This window comes from Molossus molossus, unplaced genomic scaffold, assembly GCF_014108415.1.
Source record: "Molossus molossus isolate mMolMol1 unplaced genomic scaffold, mMolMol1.p scaffold_m16_p_4, whole genome shotgun sequence".
In the NCBI taxonomy this organism is placed as follows: Eukaryota; Metazoa; Chordata; class Mammalia; order Chiroptera; family Molossidae; genus Molossus; species Molossus molossus.
In genome coordinates this window covers 56,165,444-56,190,902 of record NW_023425377.1, presented here as the reverse complement: position 1 = coordinate 56,190,902, position 25,459 = coordinate 56,165,444, and the positions used below count along the sequence as shown (strand labels likewise).

At 47.7% G+C, this 25,459-nt stretch overlaps 1 protein-coding gene across 2 annotated transcripts in view; it reads left to right on the top strand.

The window, feature by feature from the left end:
• The window catches only part of TIMM44 (translocase of inner mitochondrial membrane 44), a 32,405-nt gene extending 7,812 nt beyond the window's left edge, over positions 1-24,593 (top strand). Inside the window, exons 1-13 of one of the 2 annotated variants that reach the window (XM_036241025.1) lie at positions 6,912-7,116; positions 8,942-9,043; positions 11,462-11,632; positions 12,661-12,741; positions 13,518-13,646; positions 16,581-16,720; positions 17,015-17,100; positions 17,766-17,858; positions 17,957-18,081; positions 19,509-19,559; positions 22,700-22,789; positions 23,578-23,688; positions 24,052-24,593. In XM_036241025.1, coding sequence (XP_036096918.1) covers positions 7,072-7,116; positions 8,942-9,043; positions 11,462-11,632; positions 12,661-12,741; positions 13,518-13,646; positions 16,581-16,720; positions 17,015-17,100; positions 17,766-17,858; positions 17,957-18,081; positions 19,509-19,559; positions 22,700-22,789; positions 23,578-23,688; positions 24,052-24,171 — 1,344 coding nt within the window. In that variant the 5' untranslated portion in view covers positions 6,912-7,071 and the 3' untranslated portion in view covers positions 24,172-24,593. Of the gene's footprint in view, positions 1-6,911; positions 7,117-8,941; positions 9,044-11,455; positions 11,633-12,660; positions 12,742-13,517; positions 13,647-16,580; positions 16,721-17,014; positions 17,101-17,765; positions 17,859-17,956; positions 18,082-19,508; positions 19,560-22,699; positions 22,790-23,577; positions 23,689-24,051 lie in introns of those variants that run through there. The other variant, XM_036241026.1, reaches the window with a different exon arrangement.
• The last annotated feature ends 866 nt before the right edge of the window (positions 24,594-25,459 follow it).

The window sequence follows — 25,459 nt, the reverse complement described above, 5'->3', positions numbered from 1 at the left end:
TCGATGTTCTCTCTCTCTCCCTCTCCCTTCCTCTCTCTCTAAAATCAATAAAGAAAAAAATATTCTTGGATGGGGATTAACAAAAATAATAATAAGATTATTTTGTTGGCAATATTAATACCAGAAAAGAATATCATTTTGGTCGAAAAGAATACGAACCTGATTATATAATGATAAACATTACAATAAAATTAGAGACCTGGCCTTATTAAACCTATATGCGTCATAAAATTTAATAACCAAATGAAAAAAATGTTAGGGATAAAATTGACAGAAACATAATTACAGTGAAAATTGAATATTATCCTATAGCACATTGAGTGTATAAAAAAGAAGTAAATGATCCAGCAATCACTCCTTGGTACTCATCCGAATGAAGTGAAAACTCACACAAAAACCTGCACATGGGCCCTGGCCTGTTTAGCTCAGCAGTTAGAGCATCGGCCCGCGGACCAAGAGAGTCCCGGGTTCGGTTCCCGCTAAGAGCACGTACCTTGGTTGCAGTTTGTCCCTGGCCCTGGTTGGGGTTGTGTGGGTGGCAGCCAGTCAATGTCTCTCTCACATCAATGTTTCTCTCTCTCTCTCTCTTCTTCCCTCTCTCCCTCCCTCTCTATCTGAATATAAATGCAAAAATGTCCTCAGGTGAGGATAAAAAACAAAACAAAAAAAACCCTGCACATGGCCCTGGCTGATTTGGCTCAGCAGTTAGAGGATTGGCCCACAGACTGAAGGGTGGCAGATTCGATTCCTGGTCAAGGGCAGATGCCTGGGTTGCAGGTTTGATCACTGGCCCTGGTTGGGGTACATGTGAGAGGCAACCAATTGATGTATCTCTCACATAGAAAATTTTCTCTCTCCCTCTCTCCCCACTCTTCCCTCCCTCCTTTCCAATCTCTCTAAAAATCAATGGAAAAAATATCCTTGGGTGAGAATTAACAAAAATAAAAATAATAAATTAGATAAAGAATGGTCACTAATTATTTTTACATTAATACCTATATTGAGAATCTAGTACTGTTTAGTAAGATGAATACATTAAACTTATGCATCTAGCCCTGGCTGGTTTGGCTCAGCAGTTAGAGCATTGGCCTGTGGACCAATGAGTCACGGGTTCAATTCCAGCCAAGGGCACGTACCTAGGTTGTGGTTCATCCCCAGTCCTGGATGGGTCATGCAGGAGGCAACCAGTCAATGTGGCTCTATCACATTGAGGTTTCTCTCTCTCTCTCTCTCTCACACACACACACACACACACACACACAAACACACACTCTCTTATCTGTTGATAAATAGAAAAGTATCCTCAGGTGAGGAATAAAAACAAACAAACAAAAAAAGTATGCATCTATTCATAAAAAATCATGACACAGAGGATTTAAATGTTATAATTAATAAAATAATTCATATACCTTACAAATAATAAGTAGGTCTTGTAAAATAAACTTTTTATTTTAGAACAGTTAGATTTACAAAAAAATTGCAAACATGGTACAGAGTTCACGTACACCCCACACCATTTCCCCTACTCATAACAGATTAGTACAGGATTTTGTTACAATTAACAAACCAACAGAGATACATTATCATTAACTAAAGTCCATACTTTATTCAGATTTCCTCAAAATTTCCCTAGTGTCCTTTCTGTGCCCCAGAACCCCACATGGCATGTCAGCATCACATCTCCTTAGGCTCCTCTTGGCTGAGACAACCTCTCAGACTTTGTTTTTGATGACCTTGACATGAAGGAAGAGGACTGGTCAGTTGGGACTTGTCTGAGGTTTTTCTTACATTTAGACTGGGGTGTTGTGATGGGTTTTGGGAAGAAGAAACCAGAGGTGAAGGGCCCTTCTCATCATATCACATCTTATCAGGAGTACATGGTTGATGTGAAGCTTTTCTTCAAGTTTTCTTTCTTTCTTTTTAATGTTAAGTCATATTGTGGGGTGGCAAACTCTGCTTCCCCTCAATACTCTTATTATTTCCATTTTATTTATTTTATTAATTAATTTATTTTTGTTAAAGATGTTTCTCCTTTTTCCCCTATTGACACTTTCCTCCTCCCACAGGATTGTTGTCAATGTCCATTGGTTATGCATAGATGCATATAAGTTCTTTGGTTTATCTCTTCCCTCCCCCCTGCCCACCTTCTCTGAGGTTTGTCAGTCTGAACCCTACTTCCATGTCTCTGGGTCTATACTATTCATCTGCTTATTTTGTTCATTATATTCTACAAATAAATGAGATCATGTGATATTTGTCTTTCTCTGATTGGCTTTTTTCCTTTAGCATAATACTCTCCAGGTTCCTCCATGTCATCTGAAAGGATATTTTCTTCAAGTTTTCAAGGAACAGTAACAACAACAACAACACACACACACACACAGGCCAAGAAAGAAATTTCTAAGCACAAAAATAAACTGCCACCTTGGCCGGTTTGGCTCAGCGGTTAGAGCATCGGCCCGTGGACCAGAGAGTCTCTCGGGTTCGGTTCTCACTAAGGGCACATACCTTGGTTGCAGTTTGTCTCCGGCCCCAGTTGGGGTCATGTGGGTGGCAACCACTTAATGTGTCTCTCTCACATCAATGTATCTCTCTCTCTCTCTCTCTCTCTCTCTCTCTCTCTCTCTCTCTCTCTTCCTTCCTCTCTCCCTCCTGCTCTATCCGAAGATAAATGCAAAAATGTCCTCGGGTGAGAATAAAAAAAAAAAAAAAAAAAACTGCCCAAGTCCCAGGTTCTTTATGGCACAAGTATAACAAGTAAAGCTGGAGTTATCTCTGAGTCCCAAGTCTTACAAGCCCAGCCATATAATCAAATCACTCTAATACTTATGAAGAGTGTGGGTGGGGGCAGCCCCACCTCCTATATTCATGCTCTTTTGTCTGATCCTGTCTCCTTGAGTGTAATCAGGACCTAGTGAGTCTGTTTTAACTAACAAAATATGACAATTGTGGTGGGTTATCACATCCGAGATTAGGTTATAGAAAACTCTGATTCTGTCTTGCTGGCCCCCCTTGCACTTTTTTTTTTTAACCCTCACCTGAGGACACTTTTTCCATTTTGTGTTCAGACAGAGTAAGAGGGAGAGAGAGAGAAACATCAATGTGAAAGGGACACGACCCAACCAGGGCCAGGGACAAACTACAACCGAGGTATGTGCCCTTAGCAGGAACCGAACCTGGGTCTTTCTGGACTGCAGGCCGATGCTCTAACCGCTGAGCCAAACCAGCCAGGGCTCCCTCTTGCACTTTAGATGGAAGCCCACTGCCATGTTGGAAGCTGCTGTATCCCCATGTGGCAAAGAACTGAGGAGGGCCACCAGCCAATAGTCAGTGAGAAATTGAGGCCCTTCGTCTAACAAGGAACTGAATCCTATAATAGACACAGGAGTGATTTTGGAAAAGAACCTCCCCGAGTTGGGTCTTGAGAAGTTTACAGCCCCACTAGATACTTCGATTGCAAACTTGTAGGGCACCCTGATCCAGAGGACCAGCTGGATGGCATCCAGATTCCTGACACACAGAAAGTATGAGAACACACATACTTGCTTTAAGCCATTACATTTTCTGGATGCTTCTTATAAAAGTGCCCCAAGTGCTCCACAGAGATCCCTTGCTTCTTCCACAATATAAAGTGTATTGAGGTATAATTGATATACAAAACCTGCATTTAATACATTTGTATGTATATTTAATGTGTATTATTATATACAATTTAATGTATATATTTAAATGTAAACAATTTGATGAGTTTTGACATATGCCATAATCAAGGTAATAAACATCCATCACCTCCAAAGTTTCCTCCTATCCCTTTGTTTCTTGGAACTTTTGGAGGGGGTACACATAACAGAAGATCTACCATCTTAACAACATTTTAAGTGTACAATACAGTGTTGTTAACTGTTGCACAACAGAGCTCTAGAACTAATTTGTCTTGCATATCTAAAACTTTATACCTATTGAATATCACTCATGGAATATTTTTGGCAAAATTTGAAACTAATCGCTGTACCAATCAGTCAACTTCAGAATGTAGGACATTTTTACAAGACAACAGGACTTCAAAATCATCAGTCATGCAAGACTCCCCACCCTCCCAATATAATTGAAATTTTTCTAGATTAAAGGAAACTGAAAGAGATGTGACAACCAAATGTAATAAGAGAAACTTGATTGAACTCTAGATTTTGTTTTAAAAAGCTACAAAGAGAAAATTAGGGAAAGGATAACAGAATTTTATCTTGTTGAATTTGAATTATTTAATCAACTATAATAACTGTATTGGGGTGATAATGGCATTGTGGTCTTGTAGAGGATGCCCTTAGGTGATCCTTAAATGCTTAAATGTTGAAGTGGAAGAATCATGATGTCTGCAACTCTTCCAAATTGTTTAGCAAAACAAACATTTCTGTATAGATGTTCCTCGTTTACAATGGGGTTATTTTCCGATAAATCCATCATAAACTTAAAATATTGTAAGTCGAAAATGCATTTAATATAACCTAACCTACCTGACACCACAGCTTAGCCCAGCCCCCACCATGACCATGCTCAGAACACTTACATTAGCCTCTGGTTGGGCAAAATCCTCTCATTGCCACTGCCCAGCACCACAGGACAGTATCTGATTGAATATCACTAGCCCGGGACAAGATCCAAACTCAAAATTCGAAGCATGTAATAAAAAAAAAAATTCAAAGTATGTGTATCACTTTTGCACCATCATAAAGTCAAAAAATTGTAAGTTGAACCATTATAAGTTGGGAGCCGTCTGTGTATGTTTGTACAAATATATTTGTTTGTATATATGTATAATAGAGAAGGCTAAAGTAAGTGTGGCTAAATGAATCTAAGTGAAGGAATATATGAATGTTTATTATATTATTCTTGCAATTTTTTTGTAGCTTTGAAAATTTTCAAAATAAAAGGTGGGAAAAACAAACCACTCTCACTCCTCCACATGTTTCTGAAGCTGTCATCATTTCACTTTCTATTCACAGCAAAGATTCCTCAAAGGAGTCTATGCACACTCCATGTGCTGATGAAATGTTTAATAAATGTTTAATAAAAACCAAAAAGCTCCTTATCTGTAGTGTCTGTCAATTCCTATAGAGTAAATACTCCCACCATGGCCAATTTCAAACTTCTAATGTGGCGTCATTAGACACAGGATTGGTAAGCAGTGCAGCAGCACACATCATATAGTGTTTCCAGCATACACATATGATATATGTAAATAACCTCAGCAGCACAGACAGTAAAATAATTAGGAAGTGAGTTTTGAGTATTTATTACCCTTGTCTTAATATAATCCATTTGATCATAAGTTTATACAACAATTTTTAAATAATGGCTGTTCGGCAACTGCTCCAAAATGTCTAAAAATTTGACAGTTGGCTCTCACCAGCCAGTATACCCCTGTAAAAAAATCTCAACCCACTGAAATCTGGCTTCCACAGCCACTATTCAACAAAAACCTTCTTGCTTACCTCACCAAGGACCTCCATATTGTAAAAGTCAAAGGATGATAGGTATAGTTCTGGCCTGGCCTGTGTTGCCTGAGTTCTTCTCTGCAGCATTCAGCCCTGCTTACCCCATCTGCCTTCTCCAAGGCCTTCCAGGTTCTCTTCCTACCTGTTGACCAGTCCTGCCCTGTCTCTTCTAAGGGCTCTTCTTCCTCCACTTTACCTTTGGGCCTTTGATATGCCTGTTTGACACATTCTCCTTGGGCACCCTTGTCCAACTCCTTGGTCCCAACTACAACTAAGAAGACAAGACCTTCTTCTCAGCTAGTTTGCTCCTCTTAGAGTGAAGACACTTCTTTTTCTTTTTTTGCTGTTGTTAACCCTCACCCGAGGATATTTTTCCATTAATTTTTGGATAGAGTGGAAGGGAGGGAGGGAGAGAAAAACATGGATGTGAGAGGGACACATTGCTTGGTTGACTTCAGTACAACCCCAACCAGGGCAGGGGATCGAACCTGCACCCCAGGTACGTGCCCTTGACCAGGAATCAAACCCTTAACCGCAGACGGACGCTCTAACCACTTAACCAAACTGGCCGAGGTATGGAGTGAAGACATTTCAAAGCCAGAGTGGAACCGGCATACCTTGCTCCCACCTCAGTGGAGCTCCTGAGGGACAGCGAATGCATGTCTGTCCAACTCTGAAGCCAGGGAGTATATGTTCACTCCCTTTCAAGTCCCATAGATCTTATCACAATTTAATAATGCAAAAGGTTTCAAATAGGGCAAACATAGCATATATTAACTCACCCCAAGAAACCAACCCTTCCTCTCCCCACAGTTAGCTTGGTGGTGGCATTTTCGAAGGGAAAATAGTAACAGGGTGCTGAAAGGACAGAGGCCTGAGCTGCTTCAGAGCAAGGCGTGTCAATTCACACTAAATCGATGGAGGGGGTGACCCACACCAGCCAGTTCTCACCTGTTCTGGATCCATATCATCAGGAGCCTTCCCAATGTGCTATACAAAAGTGGACTCATTCGCTCTTGTTCTTGGAACAACTCAAGTGACCGTCTGGCGGTCACTGTCAGTCAATCAGCCATTGTCAGTGAGAGTCAGAATTAATCACTATCGAGCTGGTTCGCTGGTCAGTCCATCAGAATCCAACTGAATCAGTTCTTGTGGTGGGTCGTTTGGCCTACGCGTCCTTCCAGCCACTGGAACCCTGCGTATTTTATATGAGAATCTCCACCTATGACAGAATCCAAGTCCTCAGGCTCTGCCCCTTCGTAATCTTATCCAACCACAGGTCTCTGCCTCACAGGAGTTCCCGCCCCCCGGGTCATATCTAGATACAGGCCCCGCTCTTTTGAAACCCTGTCCTATCAGAGGCCTAGATCAGGAATTCCCGCTCCCTATTAGTCCTCACCCCTATCGGAGACCTCTCTCCAAGGCCCGCCTCCCTTAAGAGTTCTACCCAATCAGAGACATTTCTCTCCTCAACCCCGCCTTCAGGGCCTGCTTGTCCCAGGTCCACAGCGTTCCAGGCAAACGAGACGGATGACACCATCAAGCCGCGCGGAAAGAAGGTCACAAGGAATCCTCCAATATGGCGGCGGCAACGCTGCGGAAAGGCTGGTGCCGCTGCCCGCGGGTGAGCAGACCTGTGGGACCGGGTGGCCGAGTGTCAGAAGGATGGCGGACGTTAGGAAGCTCCTGGCCCACGACCTCTAGGGCCTCCCTCTGCTCAGGCCTTTGGCCCCCTCGGCCCTTCCCTGGTTTCTGCGAGAGGCTTGGGGTTGGGTCGTTGGGTCAGCTGAGGCCTGGTCAAGGGATCCCAAGCAAGTCTGAGTGTGGGCGCCGAGCGGGGCGGGGACGGCGTTGTGCGGGGCTAGGCGGGAGCGGATCACCACTCCTCGCTTCCTGATCACACCCCGGGGGGTTGGCGCCTAGTGGAGAAAAAGTAACGAGGAGAAGGGAAAAAACCCTGACAGTTAAGGTCACGTTTATGTCAGGTCCTCTCTGAGAGCATTTCCTGCATTGCCTCTCCAATCCGTCCGTGTGAAAGTGTGGGAGGAAAAACTTGCCCTTGCTAGGAACTTTGTCTCAGAGTTGCGGTGGGAGTCGGGGCTTGTCAAGTTCACTGAGAAAATATAACTTTATGTTGCTGTTGCTTATGACGATTTCACAGTTTAGGAAACTGGGGACAACCTGGTTAAGTAACCAGCACAGTCTCAGAGCTAGTGGGTTGGCTGACCCCAGAACCAGATTCTGGAGGAAGGGAAATATTTCATTGGAATCTGAGTGCCGGGAGAAAGAAGTTATTTTTGACCCTGGACTGATTTTTTTCTTGGCTTTTGTCTTTTGAGTCAGAGTTTAGAGGTTGAATTTGCATGTGTTTGGATTTGGACAGAAATGGAACCAACTTCAGGTTTGGTCCGGTTATGGGATTTCTCTCCCAAATTAGCCATCTTCTATATCAGATTGTTGCTGAAGTCATTGGTTCCAGGACCAGTGGGTGTAGGCATATAGAGAAGTAAAACAAGTTAAACTCCCAAAGTTAACATAGACTAGCTCTAGGAAATAATGGCATCTGTATAAGTTTGGGATGTTGCCTAGGGTGTGGAACAGGGAGAGGAAAGGCCCATGGAATGTGAAAATGAAAGATTGGTTCTGTCGGGTCATTGACATCAATGTGCCTGGCTCCATACTGGGTGCTAGGATGCAACACTGAACAGGACCTGCACAGGCTCTTCTATCATGAAGCTTAAGTTCATTGTTTGGTAGGAGAAGAAAGGCCTTTCACATGAGGTTAGCAGCATTTTTGCCCAAGTGACTCCCTAAGTTGCCCTGCTTGCAGCCCAACCCTGGACCAGGACATGGTGGGTTTATTCCAGGGTTGTGCCTGGTACCTCTTTTTTAAAATACTGAGAGAGAGAAACGTCACGTTGTTCTTCCATCTATTTACACATTCATTGGTTGATTCTTGTATGTGCCCTGACCACAACCTCTAACCAACTGAGCTACTTGGCCATGGCTATCAGCATTTACCTCTTAATGTCTAGGTCTCTGGTCTTACAAAGCCAGCAGAAGTAGGGTGGGTGGGCTTGTGAGAGAAAACTGCTTGCCCCCAGCATTGAGGCTCAGCTTGCCCATTTTTAGACTAAGGGATCAAATTGGGATTTAGCCTTGTTCCACCGCAGGTTGGCATTTCCTGGAACCCATCTGGTTTTCCCCAGATTCAGAGGCAGGAGGATAGATATGAGCTCTGGAGATGGAGATCCAGTGTTTTCTCTTTTCACCAGATTCCACTGGCTTCTCAGAATTTGGGAAGATTGTAGAGCATCTAGCAAGTAGCGGACATGCAATAAAAATTGACAAATGAGTTTCAGGCAACCCCTGCTTTTTAAGTGTGGTCTTACTTACTTCCTAGTTACTCTCTTATCGGAATGGATTTTTCTCTTTTCTCCCCCAATTAGAGATGCCTCGGCAGTGGAGTCCAGTTTCTGTCCAGCCACAACCTAATACCACTACACTGTGGTACCTATCAGAGATGCCGACCAGATGGAGAGCTGCTCCTGGTGAGTAACTCAAGACATGAGCAAGTGGACAGAGTGAGAGGCCTGAAAAATCAGAACTGGTTGACAGGAGAGAGGGCTACAAGGTGTTGCCCATACTGCCATTAGCATCTGATTGGCAGGCATTCCATATCCAAGGCCTTCATAGTTACAGAGCCTAGGTGCTTGAACCTCTCCTTATTCCCAGAAGTACTTGACATTGTTAGGTGTTAGGGATAGAATCTTGCCTCGCAAAGTAGCACATTGTATCAACTCTGATGGCTAGAAAGATATCCTCTGTGGCTTCTACCAGTGGATCCTTCACCAAGCAAGGCTGTTCCCTTTTCTAGGTGACAGCCCTCTAAGCATTTGAGCAGTATTATCCATCATATTTTGGGGCTTAGTTTCCCCAGGCTACATCTCCCCCACTCTTTATGTTGTTCTTCACAGGTAGTATTTTCTAGAGCTTTAGGCCTCCCTGTCACTACTCTTTAACCATGCTTCTGTTGGTGCCTTACCACCACAGGGAGGAAAGCCCAAAACCTGACACCTTCCCCAACCTGCATTAGGCAGCCCACTCTCCCTTTGCAGTCTCATTTCAGCTGTTTCCATGCAGACAGCTAGTTACCCGCACTTGCCTAGGTCAAGCTTTATCTCCCCAATCCTCTCCTTGTGTTGTTACAGGCCCTGTAGCCCTTCCCCTTACTTGTCCAGTCCCACTCCCTCACCTGTAGTTAGTTATCATAGCTCCTGAGTGGCAGGGCTGCTGCAAGGTGGCATGGTCCCTGATAGTCTTAGAACTTGGAGTTCCATGGAGAGAACCGTTGGTCAGGATGCATCTGGACAAGACAGCAGGCTGCCAGTAGCAGGCCTGGCCACCCTTCCTGGGCTTGTCAAAACTTTCCCTGAGGTTTGACAGGGCTGAGGAGCCAGTCACTCTTGAAACCGGTAAAGTGAGCCCCCAACCATGGCAGCATACCCAGCACATTGTGGTGGAAGTGGTGGGAGCAGCTGAGCACACTCGGCCACTTCACTGTGACTTGAATCTCTCACAATCGTTCTTTAAGCATTCTCTTTTCTTTCTTTTTTTATTAATTTATTTTTGTTACAGACGTTTCTCCTTTTTTCCCCATTGACACCCCCTCCCCCCCCCCATCCCCAAGCATTCTCTTTTCTGAGCTTGCTCTTAGTTACATAGGTGCCAAAGCAGGGATCTAAACCTGGCTCTGTCCAACCCCGAAGCCTGTGTCTTGAGTAGTGTACAACACTGTTGCTTGTGCCTGGAGCAGGGCCTCTTCTGGCCTCCTTAGGGTCTGGCCTCTGGGTGTGTTGGGTTTTCTGGTGGAGGGGAACTCTGAGCTTGAGCTCTCAGTGACTATGATCCAATGGGCCAAGAGAAGAAGGTTTGGACCAGTCTCCAGACCCTTGGGTGACGTGTAAGTCCCAACTGGGGACTTGGGAGTGGCCCCAAAGGAAGAAGTTACCTGGTCCCAAAAGCCCAGGGAGTGTGACCCTATGTCAGCTCCTTTGGGATGAGGGACTACAGAGTCCTTTCAACTTCAGTTTGGGTCACAGGCCCCTTTGGTGTTGACCTTGGCCTTGGGTGAGCATGTTTGAATCCCCATGAAGATTTCAAGCTGTTCCTGTTTCTTGTTCAGTGTTTCCTCTGTTGAAGAGGGAGCCTGGCATTTTGTTTTGTTTTTAATAACTTATCTTTTTAACAGTTTTAGATTTATAGAAAAATTGAGTAGAAAGTACAGAGAGTTTGCATATATCTTCTCTCCCGCTCAGCACACAGTTTCCCTGTTATTCACATCTTGCATCAGAGTAGAACATTTGTTACAACTGATGGGCCAATATGGGTATGTTATTGTTAACTGAAATCCATAGGTTACATTAGGATCACTCGTATATTCTATGAGGGTTTTTTTGTGTGTGTGTGTGGTACGTGCCCCTAGCGGGAACCGAATCCAGGACCCTCTGGTCCACAGGCTGACGCTCAGCTGCTGAGCCAAACTGTCCAGGGCTATTCTATGAGTTTTGACAAATATAAATATAGTCATGTGTATCCACCATTATAGTATTATATAGAATAATTCCACTGCCCTAATAATCCTTTGTTCTAGCTATTTATCCCGAACCCCAACCTCTGGCAACCACTGATCCTTTTACTGTCTCCGCAGTTTTGCCTTTTCCAGAATTTAACAGAGTTGGAATCAGACTGGCTTCTTTCACTTAGTAACATGCTTTTAAGTTTTCCTCATGTCTTTTCATGGCTTGATAGCTTATTTCTTTTTATTGCTAAATAATACTTTGTTGTCTGGATGTCTGTTTTATTGCCTGGAACATTTTAAATTCATCTTTTATCATTTATTGTTAAATCTGTATAAACAGAAAGGGAAAAAAAATTTTAAATCCTTCATTTCTTTTACATCTTTCCAGTCCAAATCTTATTCTTCTGGAAACAGAAAAGGCTTTCTCTCTGGCTTGCTAGATAATATCAAACAAGAATTAGCCAAAAACAAAGAAATGAAAGAAAGTATAAAAAAATTCCGAGATGAGGCCCGGAAGTTGGAAGAGTCAGATGCACTCCAGGAAGCCAGAAGGAAATACGTGAGTCCCTTTACTTTGTTTCTCCCTCAGTGGGCACATTCACTTTCAGAACCAGGATTTCCCTGGTCCCAGACAGCATGTAGCGCTCAGTATGGGTGTGATTGGGAGAGGTGTGGTTTGTGTGCAGGTAAGGTCACCTCACTGATAATAGCCGCCTGGGGGACAAAAATGGGTCTCCCAGCTTTCTAGTTCTCCCATGAGACAGTGCAGCACCTCTATACATCAGCAGCATTAGCTTCTGGGAGCTTGTGAGAAATACAGGGCATCAGAGCCCTCTCTACTGCTGGGTTAGAATCTTTATCTCTACAGCCCCCCTGTGATCCCTTGAGCACTGGATTCGAGGTGAGCTGCTCCTGAGAGCTTCCCAATCATGGTCCTCTGGATGAAATGGGTCGAAAGTGGGTCAGGGTACTTGTATAATTACTAATGACCACTGCCACCTCTTATTAAGTAGCTGCCAAGTGCACACCACTGTGAATGGGTGTGTGGACACTACCCCAGGTCCCTTGGTTTTTGTTCTGTTGGCTCCCCTTCCAGGCTCTGTACAAGCCCTATTCCCTCTAAGTGTCCCCAAGTCTCTCACATGGGTGTAACTACCTATATGGGGATTCAACCCAAGGGAAGATCACCCTTTTTTATTAAGGAGGGGGGTGAGCTGAGGGGTCCTTTGGGGGCAGAGCATGCTGAGGTTGGGTCATTATGGGAGATGCTGCAGTGACTGGTGGCTGGATAGGGGGCAAAATGGGGCAGGAGAATGCTGATGAGCTGACAGGCAAGACCACCCCCTGCCACCCAGAGAAAGATACAGGGCCAGGGCTTCCTGTGCTCAGTCAGCCCGTAGTTGGCCTTCAGCTGCTGAGACCCACAGACCAGGCAGTGGGGCAACGAGGGACCCTTGGGATGGAGAAGAGGGAGGTGGGAGGGGGCAGTTTGGGAAGGAAGGGGCTACTGAGAAAATGCTGCTTTGGGCCTTTGGTTGTCTGGTAACTGCTATATGGTAACAAAAGGAAACAACATTTTTTCTGTAGAAAACCATTGAATCCGAAACTGTGAGGACAAGCGAGGTGATCAAGAAGAAGTTGGGGGCTATCACGGGCACTGTGAAGGAGGTAATGGCCTCTGTGTCCCCTCAGTTTCCTGGTCATAGATTCCAGGGCCCATTTGTGCCTCACCACTCAGGAGGAGAGTGGTGTTGGCAGCCATGGATAAATAGGTGTGGGTTGGGAGGTAGGTGGCTAACATGAGGAGAGCCAGCGTGGCCTGGAAGCTTCCAAAGTTGAGATACACAACACCCTTCAGGAAGAAGGGGAAGTCAGACTTGCCCACCTGCTGAGCAGTTTACTACTTAAGTTAGAAGTAAAGGGGGCCACCAGCCCAGACAAGAGGAGGATAAAGTAAAGGTTTTTTTTCTGCCTGCCTAAAAATAGAAAGGGAGGGGACAATTTGCCTCCTGGGGAGGGTAGATATGAGAGTGAGACTGCCCTCCCTTGGATGGTGTGGGGGCTTTCTTCTTGTTGGTTCTGTTGTTCTTGTGGGCAGGAGAGGAGGGACAGAGCTTTGCGGGTTCTAGGCTCAATATGGCATTCCCTCACCTTCTTTCATACTCCCTCTTCCTGGGCTGCTGCTTCTGTGGCATCCTATGAAGACTTAGGGCTCCTTCTTATTCTGAGAAAAGGCCGGTTGACCCAGGGTCCAACATCCCAGAAATTATAGGGAGTGTTCTCAAATGTGTGTGCCTAAGTTTTGGGGCCTTAGGAGCCAGATGAGTTCAGAGCGCCTGTCCCCACATACCCTTTGAAGAATAAGGACTGACCTTAGTTCCAAGGAAGCTCCTGTGGGACTCCAAGGAGTACTGCACTGACATCTCCTTTTTATGTCTCAGTAGAGCATTGATGAAGTCAGTAAAAGTGACCTTGGTCGGAAAATCAAGGAAGGTATGGAAGAAGCAGCCAAAACTGCCAAGCATTCAGCTGAGTCGGTGTCCAAGGGTGGGGCCTTCAAAGCTCTCTCCCAGGTGAGTTAGATGGTGGGCCTGTGGCTGAGGATACTCTGGGCTCTGGCCCTCTTTGGAGCTGAGAGCCAGAGTTCCTACCTCAGAGCTCAACCTCAGAGAAGGCTGGCTATACTAAGAGGTGTGAAGTGGACTGGTGAGGAGGGCCCACTTGAGGTGCCAGGTCCTGGTTCCCTCCTGGCTGGATGACCTTGGACAAATCATAGCCCCTAGGGAGCTGCTGTGCACTAAAAGCCTCTTGCCCACTTTCAGCTGTTAACAGCCTGAACTTATGTCCATAACCCAGAGATCTGTCATGCTGAGGGTGACTTGAAGTCCTGAATTTATCCCTATGACAGTTGTTGAACCTTATTATATGCCAAGTCCTCTGCTGGATATGGGAGCCACAGAAGAAAAAGTCAGAGTTTCTGCTCTCAAGGGGGGCACAGGGAAGGGAGCAGGCAGTTTCTGAGTGATGTGACAAAGGAACACATAGGGAAGGGGTTGCAGACAGAGGGAGCAGGTCCTGCAGAGGGTTCAAGCACATAATACTTGGATTGGGGTATCCATAATACTTGGCATGGCCAGGGCAACTGCAGGGGTGTCAGAGGGAGGCTGAGGGAAAGCAGGGACCATTGGAATGGTCCTACAGGCCACTCAGAGGACTTTAGGTTTCCTCCAGAAAGTGACAAGGAGCCAAAGAAGGATACAGGCAGACGTCAGAGATATTGTGGGATCAGTTCCAGACTACTGACTAAAGCGAATATAACAGTAAAGCCAGCCATAGAAATTTTGTGGTTTCCCAGTGCATACAAAGTTATTATTATTATTTATTTTTTTATTAATTAATTTTTGTTACAGACGTTTCTCCTTTTTCCCCCACTGATTCTCTCCTCCCGCTCCCTCCCTGCCCTGTCCCCAGCTTTGTTCATGTCCATTGTTCATGCATACATGCATATAGGTTCTGTGATTTATGTCTCCCCCACAACCCCCTCTTCTGGGGATTGTCAGTCTGTATCCCACTTCCACATCTCTGGGACTACCCTATTCCTCAGACTGTTATGTTCATTATATTCCACAAATAAGTGAGAATATGTTTGGCTTGTTTCACTTAGGATGATACTTTCCAGGTCCCTCCATGTCGTCTCAAAGGATAAGAGATCTTTCTTTCTTACAGCTGCGTAGTACTCCATTGGGTATATGTACCACTGCTTTTTTACCCATTCGTCTACTGATGGACACTTGGGCTGTTTCCAGATCTTAGCTATTGTAAATAGTGCTGCTATGAACATGGGGGTACATATATTCTTTCTGATTGGTGTTTCAGGCTTCTTAGGGTATATTCCTAGAAGTGGGATCACTGGGTCAAATGGTAGTTCAATTTTTAATTTTTTGAGGTAACACCATATTGTTTTCCATAGTGGCTGCACCAGTCTGCATGCCCACCAGCAGCATACTAGAGTCCCCTTTTCTCCACACCCTCGCCAACACTTGTTTGATGATTTGTTGATGGTGGCCATTCTGACAGGTGTGAGGTGATACCTCATTGTTGTTTTAATTTGCATCTCTCTGATGATTAGTGATGTTGAGCATTTCTTCATATGTCTCTTAGCCATTTGTATGTCCTGTTTGGAGAGGTGTCTATTTAGTTCCTCTGCCCATTTTTTAATTGGGTTCTTTGGCATACAAAGTTATGATGTACTATACTGCAATCTGTTAAATTTGCAGTAGCATTATTTCTAAAATCACAATTAAAAAATACTTTATTGCTAAAGTATTAATTAAATACTTTAATTAAAAATATTTTATTGCTAAAAAATGCTGACCATCATCTGAGCCTTAATCTGTTTGCTGGTAGAGGGTCTTATCTTTAATTTATTAAAAAACCCAACATCTGCCCTGGCCAGTTTGGCTCAGTGGTTAGAGTGTCAGCCTATGGACCAGAGAGGCCCTGGTTCGGTTCCCGCTAAGGGCATATACCTTGGTTGTAGTTTATCCCCAGCCCCGGTCTGGGTCGTGTGGGTGGCAACCACTCGATGTGTCTCTCTCACAGCAATGTTTTTCTCTCTCTCTCTCTTCCTCCCTCTCTCCCTCCTGCTCTATCTGAAGATAAATGTAAAAAAAAAAATGTCCTTGGGTGAGGATAAAAAAATAACAATATCTGCCCAGCCAGTGTGACTCAGTGGTTGAGAATCAACCCATGTACCAGGAGTTCGCCAGTTTGATTCCCATTCAAGGCACGTGCCTGGGTTGTGGACTTGATCCCCAGTAGGGGGTGTACAGGAGGATCTTGGTGTTTCTTTCTCATCCATGTTTTTATCTTTCTCTTTCTTTCCCTCTCTAAATCAATAAAAACATACTTAAAAAAAAATAACAGTATCTTCAAAGTGCAGTAAAGTGAAGTATGCCTGTATTGGGTGTAGAAGAGGCACAGCTATTCACTTTGGACTCTGGCAGTGGCACAGAGGAGTTCTGAGAGTGTCTTGATGCAGCTGCACTTAGAGGGGAAGGAAGGGGAATGAGTTCCAGAGATTTGGGGAGGTGGATCCACAAACTTTGAGTCTGCTTGAATGGGGAGAATGGTGCAGAGGCAGAACTTAGGATGCCCTCTCGGGTTTCCAGGGTGAGTGGGGTGTTGGTCTCGGAATTTGAGGGTCATCTGGGGGCAGGGGAGGTATATCTGCTGCTCCTGGAGTGGAAGAGGCAGAAGTTAGGCAGAATTGGGGTCTTCCTGGAGGCTCAGGCATGTTCTTGCCCTGCATTAGGTCAGGTGGGTGCTCTGGGCTGGGTGTCCAAAATACCTGGGGAAGGCAAGGCCCCAGAGTGCCATTTGGGCCCAAGTTTGGGGTTCACAGAAGACACTTCCTGACTTTAGGCACAACTGCACTGACTGACACTGGTCTATGGGTGTCAGGAGGGTCCCTAGTACCCACCCCGAGCTTCTTTGCTCTCCTCCAGGGGATGGAGTCAGTGAAAAAGGAGATCGATGAAAGTGTCTTGGGCCAGACTGCACCCTATCGCAGGCCTGAACGGCTCAGGAAAAGGAAGGAGTTTCCTGGAGAGAAGTTCAAGGAAGAGAAAGTGTTTGAGCCCAATGAGTAGGTACCAGGCCGGCTGGGGATTCCCCTCACTGTCCCCTTCAGCTTCACAAAAGTTCCACCCAAGTCAGTTATTGAGTTTATTTTCTGCTCCAGGTTCCCTGGCTCCCTTGGGAGAATTTTGGGGGGGGTAGGTGGTGGGAAGGGGAATAGAGAAGGCAGGAAGCCAAGTGGTGAGGACAGGGTCTCTGCAGCTCCTGAGCTTGGGCCATCCTGCTGCCCCCTACCTGTAGCAATGGGCCTAGGCCCAGTCACTCCCCAGCTGCTACTCATCAGCTGCCCCATCTTCCCCAGGGATGCCCTGGGAGTCGTGCTGCACAAGGACTCCAAGTGGTATCAGCAGTGGAAGGACTTCAGGGACAACAACGTGGTGTTCAACCGTGAGTGTTCATGTCACCAACACTTGGCTAACAGCAAGACTGTGACAAGGGCCACTTACTGAGCACTCTGCAGGCTCTGGGCACAAGCCAGACCCCAGTTTTACAGAGGAGGAGACTGGGGTCAGAGAGGACCTCTCATTTCTGCAGGGTCATTCAGTAAGTGAGCAGTAGGGTACTGTGCTCTAGGTGGCCAGTGGGCAGGGACATTGCCATTAGGGCTGGGTCACCCTCATGGCCATTGTCAGAGCTGGTGGTCATAGCAGGGTGGCCAGGCACCCTGGATTCCGAGAGACACTCCCTCATAAGGAAGCATGAGAGACCGGGTGCAGATAGAGCCAAAGCCTGTTCAGGACCCTGGAGTTATCTGCTTTCACTGGTGCATGGTGTTTCACAAATGCTGATAGTGTAGGACCGCACCACACTAGAGACCTGTGTTTCCTTGTTCTCACACTCCCCTAGGCCCACAGCTGAGCGGTCACTGCAGCCCCTGAGGTAGATTGGCTGCCCAGTCTCTGCACAGCAGAGGAAGCAGGCTCAGAGTGGGCCGCTCATTTACCCAGCCTGTCTCTGGAGCAGTCACACAGGGCCACAAGGAGCTCCCAGAAGTCAGGATGAGGTGTGGGTGTTTGGAAGGGAGCCCTGATCCCTGACCCGGTCTCCTGCAGGATTCTTCGAGATGAAGATGAAGTATGATGAGAGTGACAACACACTCATCCGGGCCTCCCGTGCTCTGACAGATAAGGTCACAGACTTGCTGGGTGAGTGGGTGGCTTCAGGACCATCTTGCCTCACCCCTACATGGACAGCAGGGAGGGGTTCCCAGCGCCCTACCCACTCCTGGCTTGGCTGCCCCCAGGGGGTCTGTTTTCGAAGACAGAGATGTCAGAGGTGCTTACGGAGATCCTACGTGTGGACCCTGCCTTTGACAAGGAGCAGTTCCTGAAGCAGTGTGAGAATGACATCATCCCCAACATCCTGGAGGTGGGTGCCCCTGAAGGCCCTTCCTTGAGTGTCCTCACTGTCCTGCCTCTTGTGCACCACCAACCCTGAGACCAGATTGAAAGTTCCTCTGGGGATGTTTGGCTAAGGAGGGTGTTTTCTCAGCAGAGACAAGTCTTCAATCTTCAGAGCTCAAGCATTCCCCACTCCTAGGCCTTGTCCATCAAGTACCTCTGAGAATGCATCTATTGCCCTTGTCCCCCTCTGGTCCTTGTGATGATGGCTGTGACCCTTGGTGTATGTCTGCCTCTAGGATTGAGTCTCTCTTTCCATCTAGTTTCCATCTCATTTCCCTCTTTCCATCTCATTTCCCTCATGTTCTCTGCCTGAAGCTATTCCCTCATGGCTGCCAAGGGTCCGGTGTTTGTCTTCCAGGTGCTAGAGGCCTTTCAGGAGTTAGGGAAAAGCTGGCTGCTGGCTCTTGGGGTGAGCCATGAGGAGGGCTTGGGGGGAATGCATGTGAGCTCAAACCAGACCCTCAGGGTTGGGAGGCTGGACCAGGGCTACTACCGCAGCAGGAGACTCTTCCCTCCTCCTTGGTAGGTCTCCGTAGGAATCCTGAATCCCATTTTCTGGTCCCCTTCCTCTCCTTTTGGCTCAGAAATGAGGAGGGGGCGGCTTTCTCAAGGTCCCACCATCCGTGAGGCCCCTGCCCAAGGTCAGCTGCCTTTTCTCTGCCCATTCACAGTCCCCAAGATGTGGCCGGAGCCTAGGCAACCTCTAGCCCAGCCAAACCAGGCCTTTGGGACTTAGTAGAATCAAAGAAAACCCCAAAACTCCATTTGGATGTCTGTCCCCTCTGCCTGCTACCATGTGGTCCCCTCTCCCTGTGGTTGCTGATATCCCTCATGACACTTTAGGCAGGGCTGGGCAGAGGTGGGAATGGGGTGATTCCTGAAAGCAGCAGTCCAAGCTCAGGCAGTTTCAGGGTAAGGGTAGCTCAGCACTCGGCCTACCAAGTTTCTCAGAGGCACCTGGCCCCCCTCCCCTCTCTGGGCTCCTCCCTGATGCTCCCCATATCCAGCCCTGACTCCAGGTTCCTGTGGAAGCAGCCCCTATTCCCCCTCTCTATGTGGGCCTGGCCATCTTAAACTATCCCCAGAGGAGGCAGAAAGCAGCTTCTTACCTCCTTGGCTCAATTTTACTGCCAAGGTGAGAGCCTGGCATGTTGCCACCTTCTTCTTCCTTGGGCCACCCTGTGGTCACATGCAGGAACTTTGCTCCCAGGGGTCTGGGGAGATGGCATCCCCTGCTGCAGCCTGACTCAAGTCCCCCATCCTTCCTTAACCAGAACCCACTGTCAGGGGTTCTGCAGAGGAAAGGCTGTCATTGGAGAACAGTCTTGAAAGTTATTCTGCCTCAAAAGCCCATTCTCATTCTCGTACTTTTTTTAATCTTTTCCTTTTTAGGCCATGATTTCTGGAGAGCTTGACATTCTCAAAGACTGGTGCTATGAAGCTGTGAGTACTTTCTTTTTTTCTATTAAGGGCTAAAAAGAAATCAGTTTGGAGAACTGCTTGGGCAGCTGGTCTAGAGAGGGCATGATAGGGCCTGGAGTCCTAGTTAAACCAAGGTTCTTATGTCTGACATGCTCTTGAGTACAGACCCTTCAGTCCTTTATGCGCATTCATGCTGTAGACGGGTTGCCACATAACCTATAGTTCCTTCCAGACTAAATTCCTAGTCAGGGATGGTCCTTCCAGCTTTTCTTTCTTCTTTTACTTGGCCTAAAGGATGGCCTGGAGCTAGGGTGGTCCTCTGCCTTGTCATCCAGAACCCTTCCTCCTTCTTAATTCTGGTTTAACAAGGATAAGGGGAGAAAAGTGATAGTAAGAAAAACATCTGAGTAAGATGAGGTTTCATTGTGGCCTATCTGCCCCGTTTCAGGTAGCCCTAAGTGACATAAAGCAAGGTACCATGGGCAGAGTGGCCTGGGATACAGGCTAGGAGTCCAGAGTTGAGGTGGAAATGGACAATAAATAACTCTGGGTTGCATTAGGTGTTCCCCATGGAGTCCTTGGGTGCTGAAGAAAGAGCAGTTGATGGCCCCAATGGCTTTCATCACCTTCCTTCCCTAAGCCAGAGTCACACCATTGTCCCTGTCTCATGAGGTACAGCTGGAACACAGAAGCAGCATTCCAGGGTGCACAAAGCACCAGATAAATTCATTAGCTATTCTTTTTTTGTTGTTATTAATCCTCACACAAGGTATTTTTCCATTGATTTTTTGATAAAGTGGACGGGAGGAAAGGAGAGAAACATAGAATGGTTACTTCCCTCATGACCCTGACCAGGGATTGAACCTGCAACCCAAGTACATGCTTTTGACTTGGAATCAGTTGAAGATCTTACTGCTGAGCCAAACTGACTAGGTGCAATGATTTCAACCTTCCTAATGCCGTGACCCTTTAATACAGTTCCTCATGTTGTGGTGAACCCCAACCATAAAATTATTTTTGTTGCTACTTCATAACTGTAATTTTGTTACTATTATGAATTGCTATCAGAAATATGTGTTTTACAATGGTCTTAGGCTACCCCTGTGAAGGGGTCGTTCAACCCCCTAAGGGGTTGCGACCCACAGGTTGAGAACCGCTGGGCTAGGGCATCATAAGCTATTCTTGCATCAAGATTCCAGAATACAGATAAAAATAGACACTAATAAATACCCTGCGTGGGGCAGAGCCATGGGTCCTGATGAGACCCCACTACTTCCCCAGAGTCAGGGCTTGGGGGTCCAAGAGTCACAGGTGGTGCTAGGCTATGAGGAGGCAGGTCAAGTGTCACTAGGAGCACACTGTCTGCCCTGTTCCTGGCAGCCTCCTTGTCCCATCAGGGTTTCCATCTTCTCTGGCCACCTCGCTTCACCCTGCTCACTTCCTAACCTGTGTCTTCATGGGGTGTTTTCTTTCATCTTTTTTTTTTCCTTTATTGATTTTACAGAGAAAGGAAGGGAGAGGGAGAGATCGATAGGAACGTCAATGAGAGAGAACATCGATTGGCTGCCTCCTGCATGCCCCTCACTGGGGATTTGGCCCACACTCTGGGCATGTGCCCTGACTAGGAATCGAACCAGCAACCTCTTGGTGCATGGGTCAATGCTCAACCACTGAGCCATACCGGCTGGGCTCTTCTATCTTCTTTGTATTAAGCAATTCAGAGGCTTTTATGGTTGATTCTATTCTGTGCGAGCTCAAAAACAATTTGGAAAAAGCAGAGAAGTTGTCAGGTTTTCTTTTTAAAAGCACCCCTGCATGGTGACTAATCCAGCAGTCAGTTACAAGTTTTCTTTTTGTTTTGTTTTTTTTAAACTTTGGGACCATTAGGTCATGGTAGATTCTCTTTGCCAGAGAACTGCTGGTGCCCCCGGAAAACACAGCTGAAGTTGTAGCTACTCACAGAGGTGTTTTTTATTTTTCTTTGACTTTTATGTTTTATTTTTATTTTTTGTATTAATTAATTAATTTTTGTTACAGATGTTTCTCCTTTTCCCCCACTGATTCCCCCCTGTCCCCAGCTTTGTTGTCCATGTCCATTGTTCATGCATACATGCACATAAGTTCTGTGGTTTATCTCTCCCCCGCCACCCCCACAAAGGTGTTTTATAAATGTCATCTTTTAAGAAACCTCACAAGAAATAGGATAGGCATCATATTTTTTTCTCTATTGGAATGTCTTCTGTTGTGGTTGCCTGTTGCGACATGAGGCTGCACATGTCCCAGAGGCTGTGTTTTGGATCTGGTAACAGGCATGAGGGGATTAAGAGTGTCATTTGGGGCTCCACTATCTCCATAGGAAGTACAGGCTGCCTGCAGTGGTCAACTATCTACAAAGAGCTAGTCAGTGAGAACAAGGCAGTTAGTTTCAGAGCCACCTATGGTTAGGGCAAATCCTAGAAAAAGCATTTGATTCCAGGCCAAGACTTGGAGGTAAATGTGGGAGCATTTAAGATCAGCCAAGCAGGCTTCAACATAACCCTGCGAGTGCATTTCAGATGGCTTTCCAGGAGGGTTACCTATTTCATTTGGTAGTCCTGACACTATGCTGTCTTCTTTTTTTTTTTATAATATGTTTTTATTGATTTTTTTTTTAGAGAGAGAGGAAGGGAGAGAAAGATAGAAACATTGATATGAGAGAGAAACATGGATTGACTTCTGCACGCTCCCTACTGTGGATCAAACCCGGGTTGCGAGCATGTGCCCTCATTGAATTGAACTAGGACCTCTCAGTCTATGGGACAGCACTCAATCCACTGAGCCACACCAGCTGGGCCACAGTGCTGTCTTTATAATGAGAAGGAAGTATGTGACTTGGTCCAGCAAACTAGTGGCACCGCCTCTTTGCTTAGACCCATGCTTCTGGCATCTGCCGCTCGTGATGTAGCACAATCAGGCACCATGGCCATTTCTGGAAGATGCAGGAGTTGAAATCAGGAAACTCTGCTTGTGAGCTGCTTGCAGCAAGAGTGTCCCAGGATGCTGGCACTGGCCCAGGGTGGGCAGGCCTTAGCGGGTGCACCAGCCCTCTCCTGTGGTATGGTGCCTTGGTGTGGCTTGGGCTTGGGTGGTCCTTAGATGGGCATGTTGACCTCTTGTTGCAGACCTATAGCCAGCTGGCTCACCCGATCAAGCAGGCCAAAGCGCTGGGCCTCCAGTTCCACTCCCGTATCTTGGACATTGACAATGTTGATGTGAGTGCCTCTTCCTGGGTGAGCTGGGTGGACCTTGGGTTTGGGAAGGTATACTGATCGGCATGAGGAGTGAACTCCTCATCCCTGGAGGAGTTCCAGCATAGAAGGGCACTTCGATTAAATGACCTCAATGGTTCCTTGCAGTGAAAGATTTCCATAGTCCTATGGTTGGAATATCCTTAAGCAAGTGGTGAGCATAGAGGGTGCTGCTGCCCAGACCTCAGGGCCCCCAGGATCCCCCAAGGCAGTGGTATGCCTGCACTTTCACTGGGAAGAGTGGGGCTTTGTCAGGACTTCTCAGGCTGCTGAAGGTCTGCTGTGCCACAGTCACCCCAATTTCCTCCCTGTACAGGGCTGAAGGCATGCCAGCACTAGCTTCTCTCCCCGCACCTGACCAGGGGGAGAGAAGCCAGGCACCCAGCTCTGTGAGGTCCTTGTGCCCCTGCACGGCCCCAGGAGGGGACTAAGAGGCTGCCAGTGTGTTGGGAGCCCACATGGGTTCTCAGCAATTCAGATTCCATCTCAGTGGAGGGCTCGGACTTGTACAGGGGAAGGGACTTCTGGGAAATCCCTACACATAAACAGGCCAGCAGGAGGTGATAGCCTTGGAGTACTGATTGGGGTGGCTCCTCAGGGTCTCTCCTGGGTGATGAGTTGAGATGTTGAGGTGCTGGGGCCTCCTCCTGGCAGCATCCCAGGAACCAGGGTCTCCACGTCAAGGGGAGCAGCAGAAAAGTGGCAAGGGACTGTTCAGTGAGGTCCACCCATCCTGTTGGCTCCCCCCACAGTTGGCCATGGGCAAAATGATGGAGCAGGGGCCCGTGCTGATCGTCACCTTCCACGCCCAGCTGGTGATGGTGATCAAGAACCCCAAAGGCGAGGTGGTCGAGGGCGACCCGGTGAGTGAGGGAGGGTGCCGGATGGGCAGGCGGCCATCCCAGGACCAGTTGGATGGCAGTGATCAGCCACCTTGCACTGGTGGCAGTTGAGCCAGAGGTTCTGTGACTTGGAAGGGACAGCAGGGTGGTGCCTTGAGAAGTCCCAGGGCCCATATTGGGCCTGGTGGAAGTCAGAGAGTGACCTGTCCAGTTTTACTAAGTCCTGAGTTTTAGGCTCTGTCCCAGCCTCTGCTCTGGACCCCCGACCCACACCCCAACGCCCCGTCCTGGTCCTTCCCAACATCCCCCATGCCCTGACCTGGCAGCCTCATCCTGCTGTGCTGCTCTCTGCCCCTGGGCCCATACCTATTCCCACTCCTGCAGGACAAGGTGCTGCGTATGCTGTATGTATGGGCACTGTGCCGGGACCAGGATGAGCTCAACCCCTATGCAGCCTGGCGGCTCCTGGACATCTCTGCTTCCAGCACAGAGCAGGTCCTCTGAGCTCTGCCATGGCCAGGTGTCCCGGGCTGTATCATGGCAGGGCAGCTGCACGGGGTGGGGATGATGTCCACCTGTGTCAACAGACCTCTGGGGACAGGACTGTCTGCCAGGGTGGCTGCAGAACCAGCTGGACAGGGAAGAGCCAGGAACTGTGGAGGGCTGCTCCCTACAGTGCCAGCCCCTACACTACTCTCTGCTGCTCAGGGGCTACTGGCAGAGAAGGTCACCAAGGCACACAGGCCAGACAATTCCAAGAGGCTCTGGCCCAGGGACTCCTCTGAGGACAGAGTAGTGGGGCCCACTGGCTACATCAGCCAGGCCGTTTTATTTTCACTTAAAAAAAAAAAAAAATGTATGCCCTTATTAACCTGTATGGCTGAGATTTGGAAGTGATAATAAAACACCAAAGTGCAGGAGAGCAACTTGGGTTGTCTGAGATGTCTGTCACTGGGGTGGCTGAGTGGGCCAGATGGTCATGGCAGGCAGTCAAGGTCACTGCTGACTTAGAGGGGCGCCTTGACTGGTTAGGACCCTGCACCCCTCTGTGGGGGAAGGAGACCAGTAACAAGAAAAGCTAGGGAGGTTTTCCATGACCTGGCCTAGAGGGTTGAGGGTTGGGGTCCCTAGGGCTGGGGGAGCTTAAGTACCCATGAGTGGTGCTGGTTAGGGGGCGATTGAGATCCCCAAACAGGGAGCCTAGGCAAAGGGTTCATCGTGAAGAATGGGGGTGCAGAGGCTAGGATCTGGATGGAAGCATTGGGGTGCTTGTGGGGGTGGAGAGGGTGGGATTCTGGATGCCTGAAGTTCTGGGCCAGAGAGCCTTGATCCCGAGACTGGGGCGGGGTCGCTGCTGTGCGCCACTCCCTGCGCTGCCTCCGCCTCCGTCGCTATGGAAACAGCCGCGTTGGCTTGGCTCTCTTGGGCTTCGCCTGCTTCTGTCTCTGCCGCTCCAGGGGCGGGTTGGGTGGGCTAAGCCCCGGCAGCGGTGGCGGCTGCTCCTGCTGCTGCTGCTGCTGCTGCCGCCGCCGCCGCCGCCGCCATCACCACCGCCAGGGAGAATCCGAGAGCTGAGCCGGCCCGGGTCCTGGAGGAGAGCACGGCTGCTGGGCGTTCGGTTCCTGTCATGGTCGAGGCCAGGGTGAGGGGAACAGCAGGAGTGGTGGGGGAAGGGGTCCCCGGGATGCCGGGAACAAAGACAAGCAGGTGGGGGATGGGGAAGATTACTGCCGTGCCCGCGGGCTGAATGGTCACACCTGTTGTGTGCTAGTTGGCCAGGTCGGGATTCCCC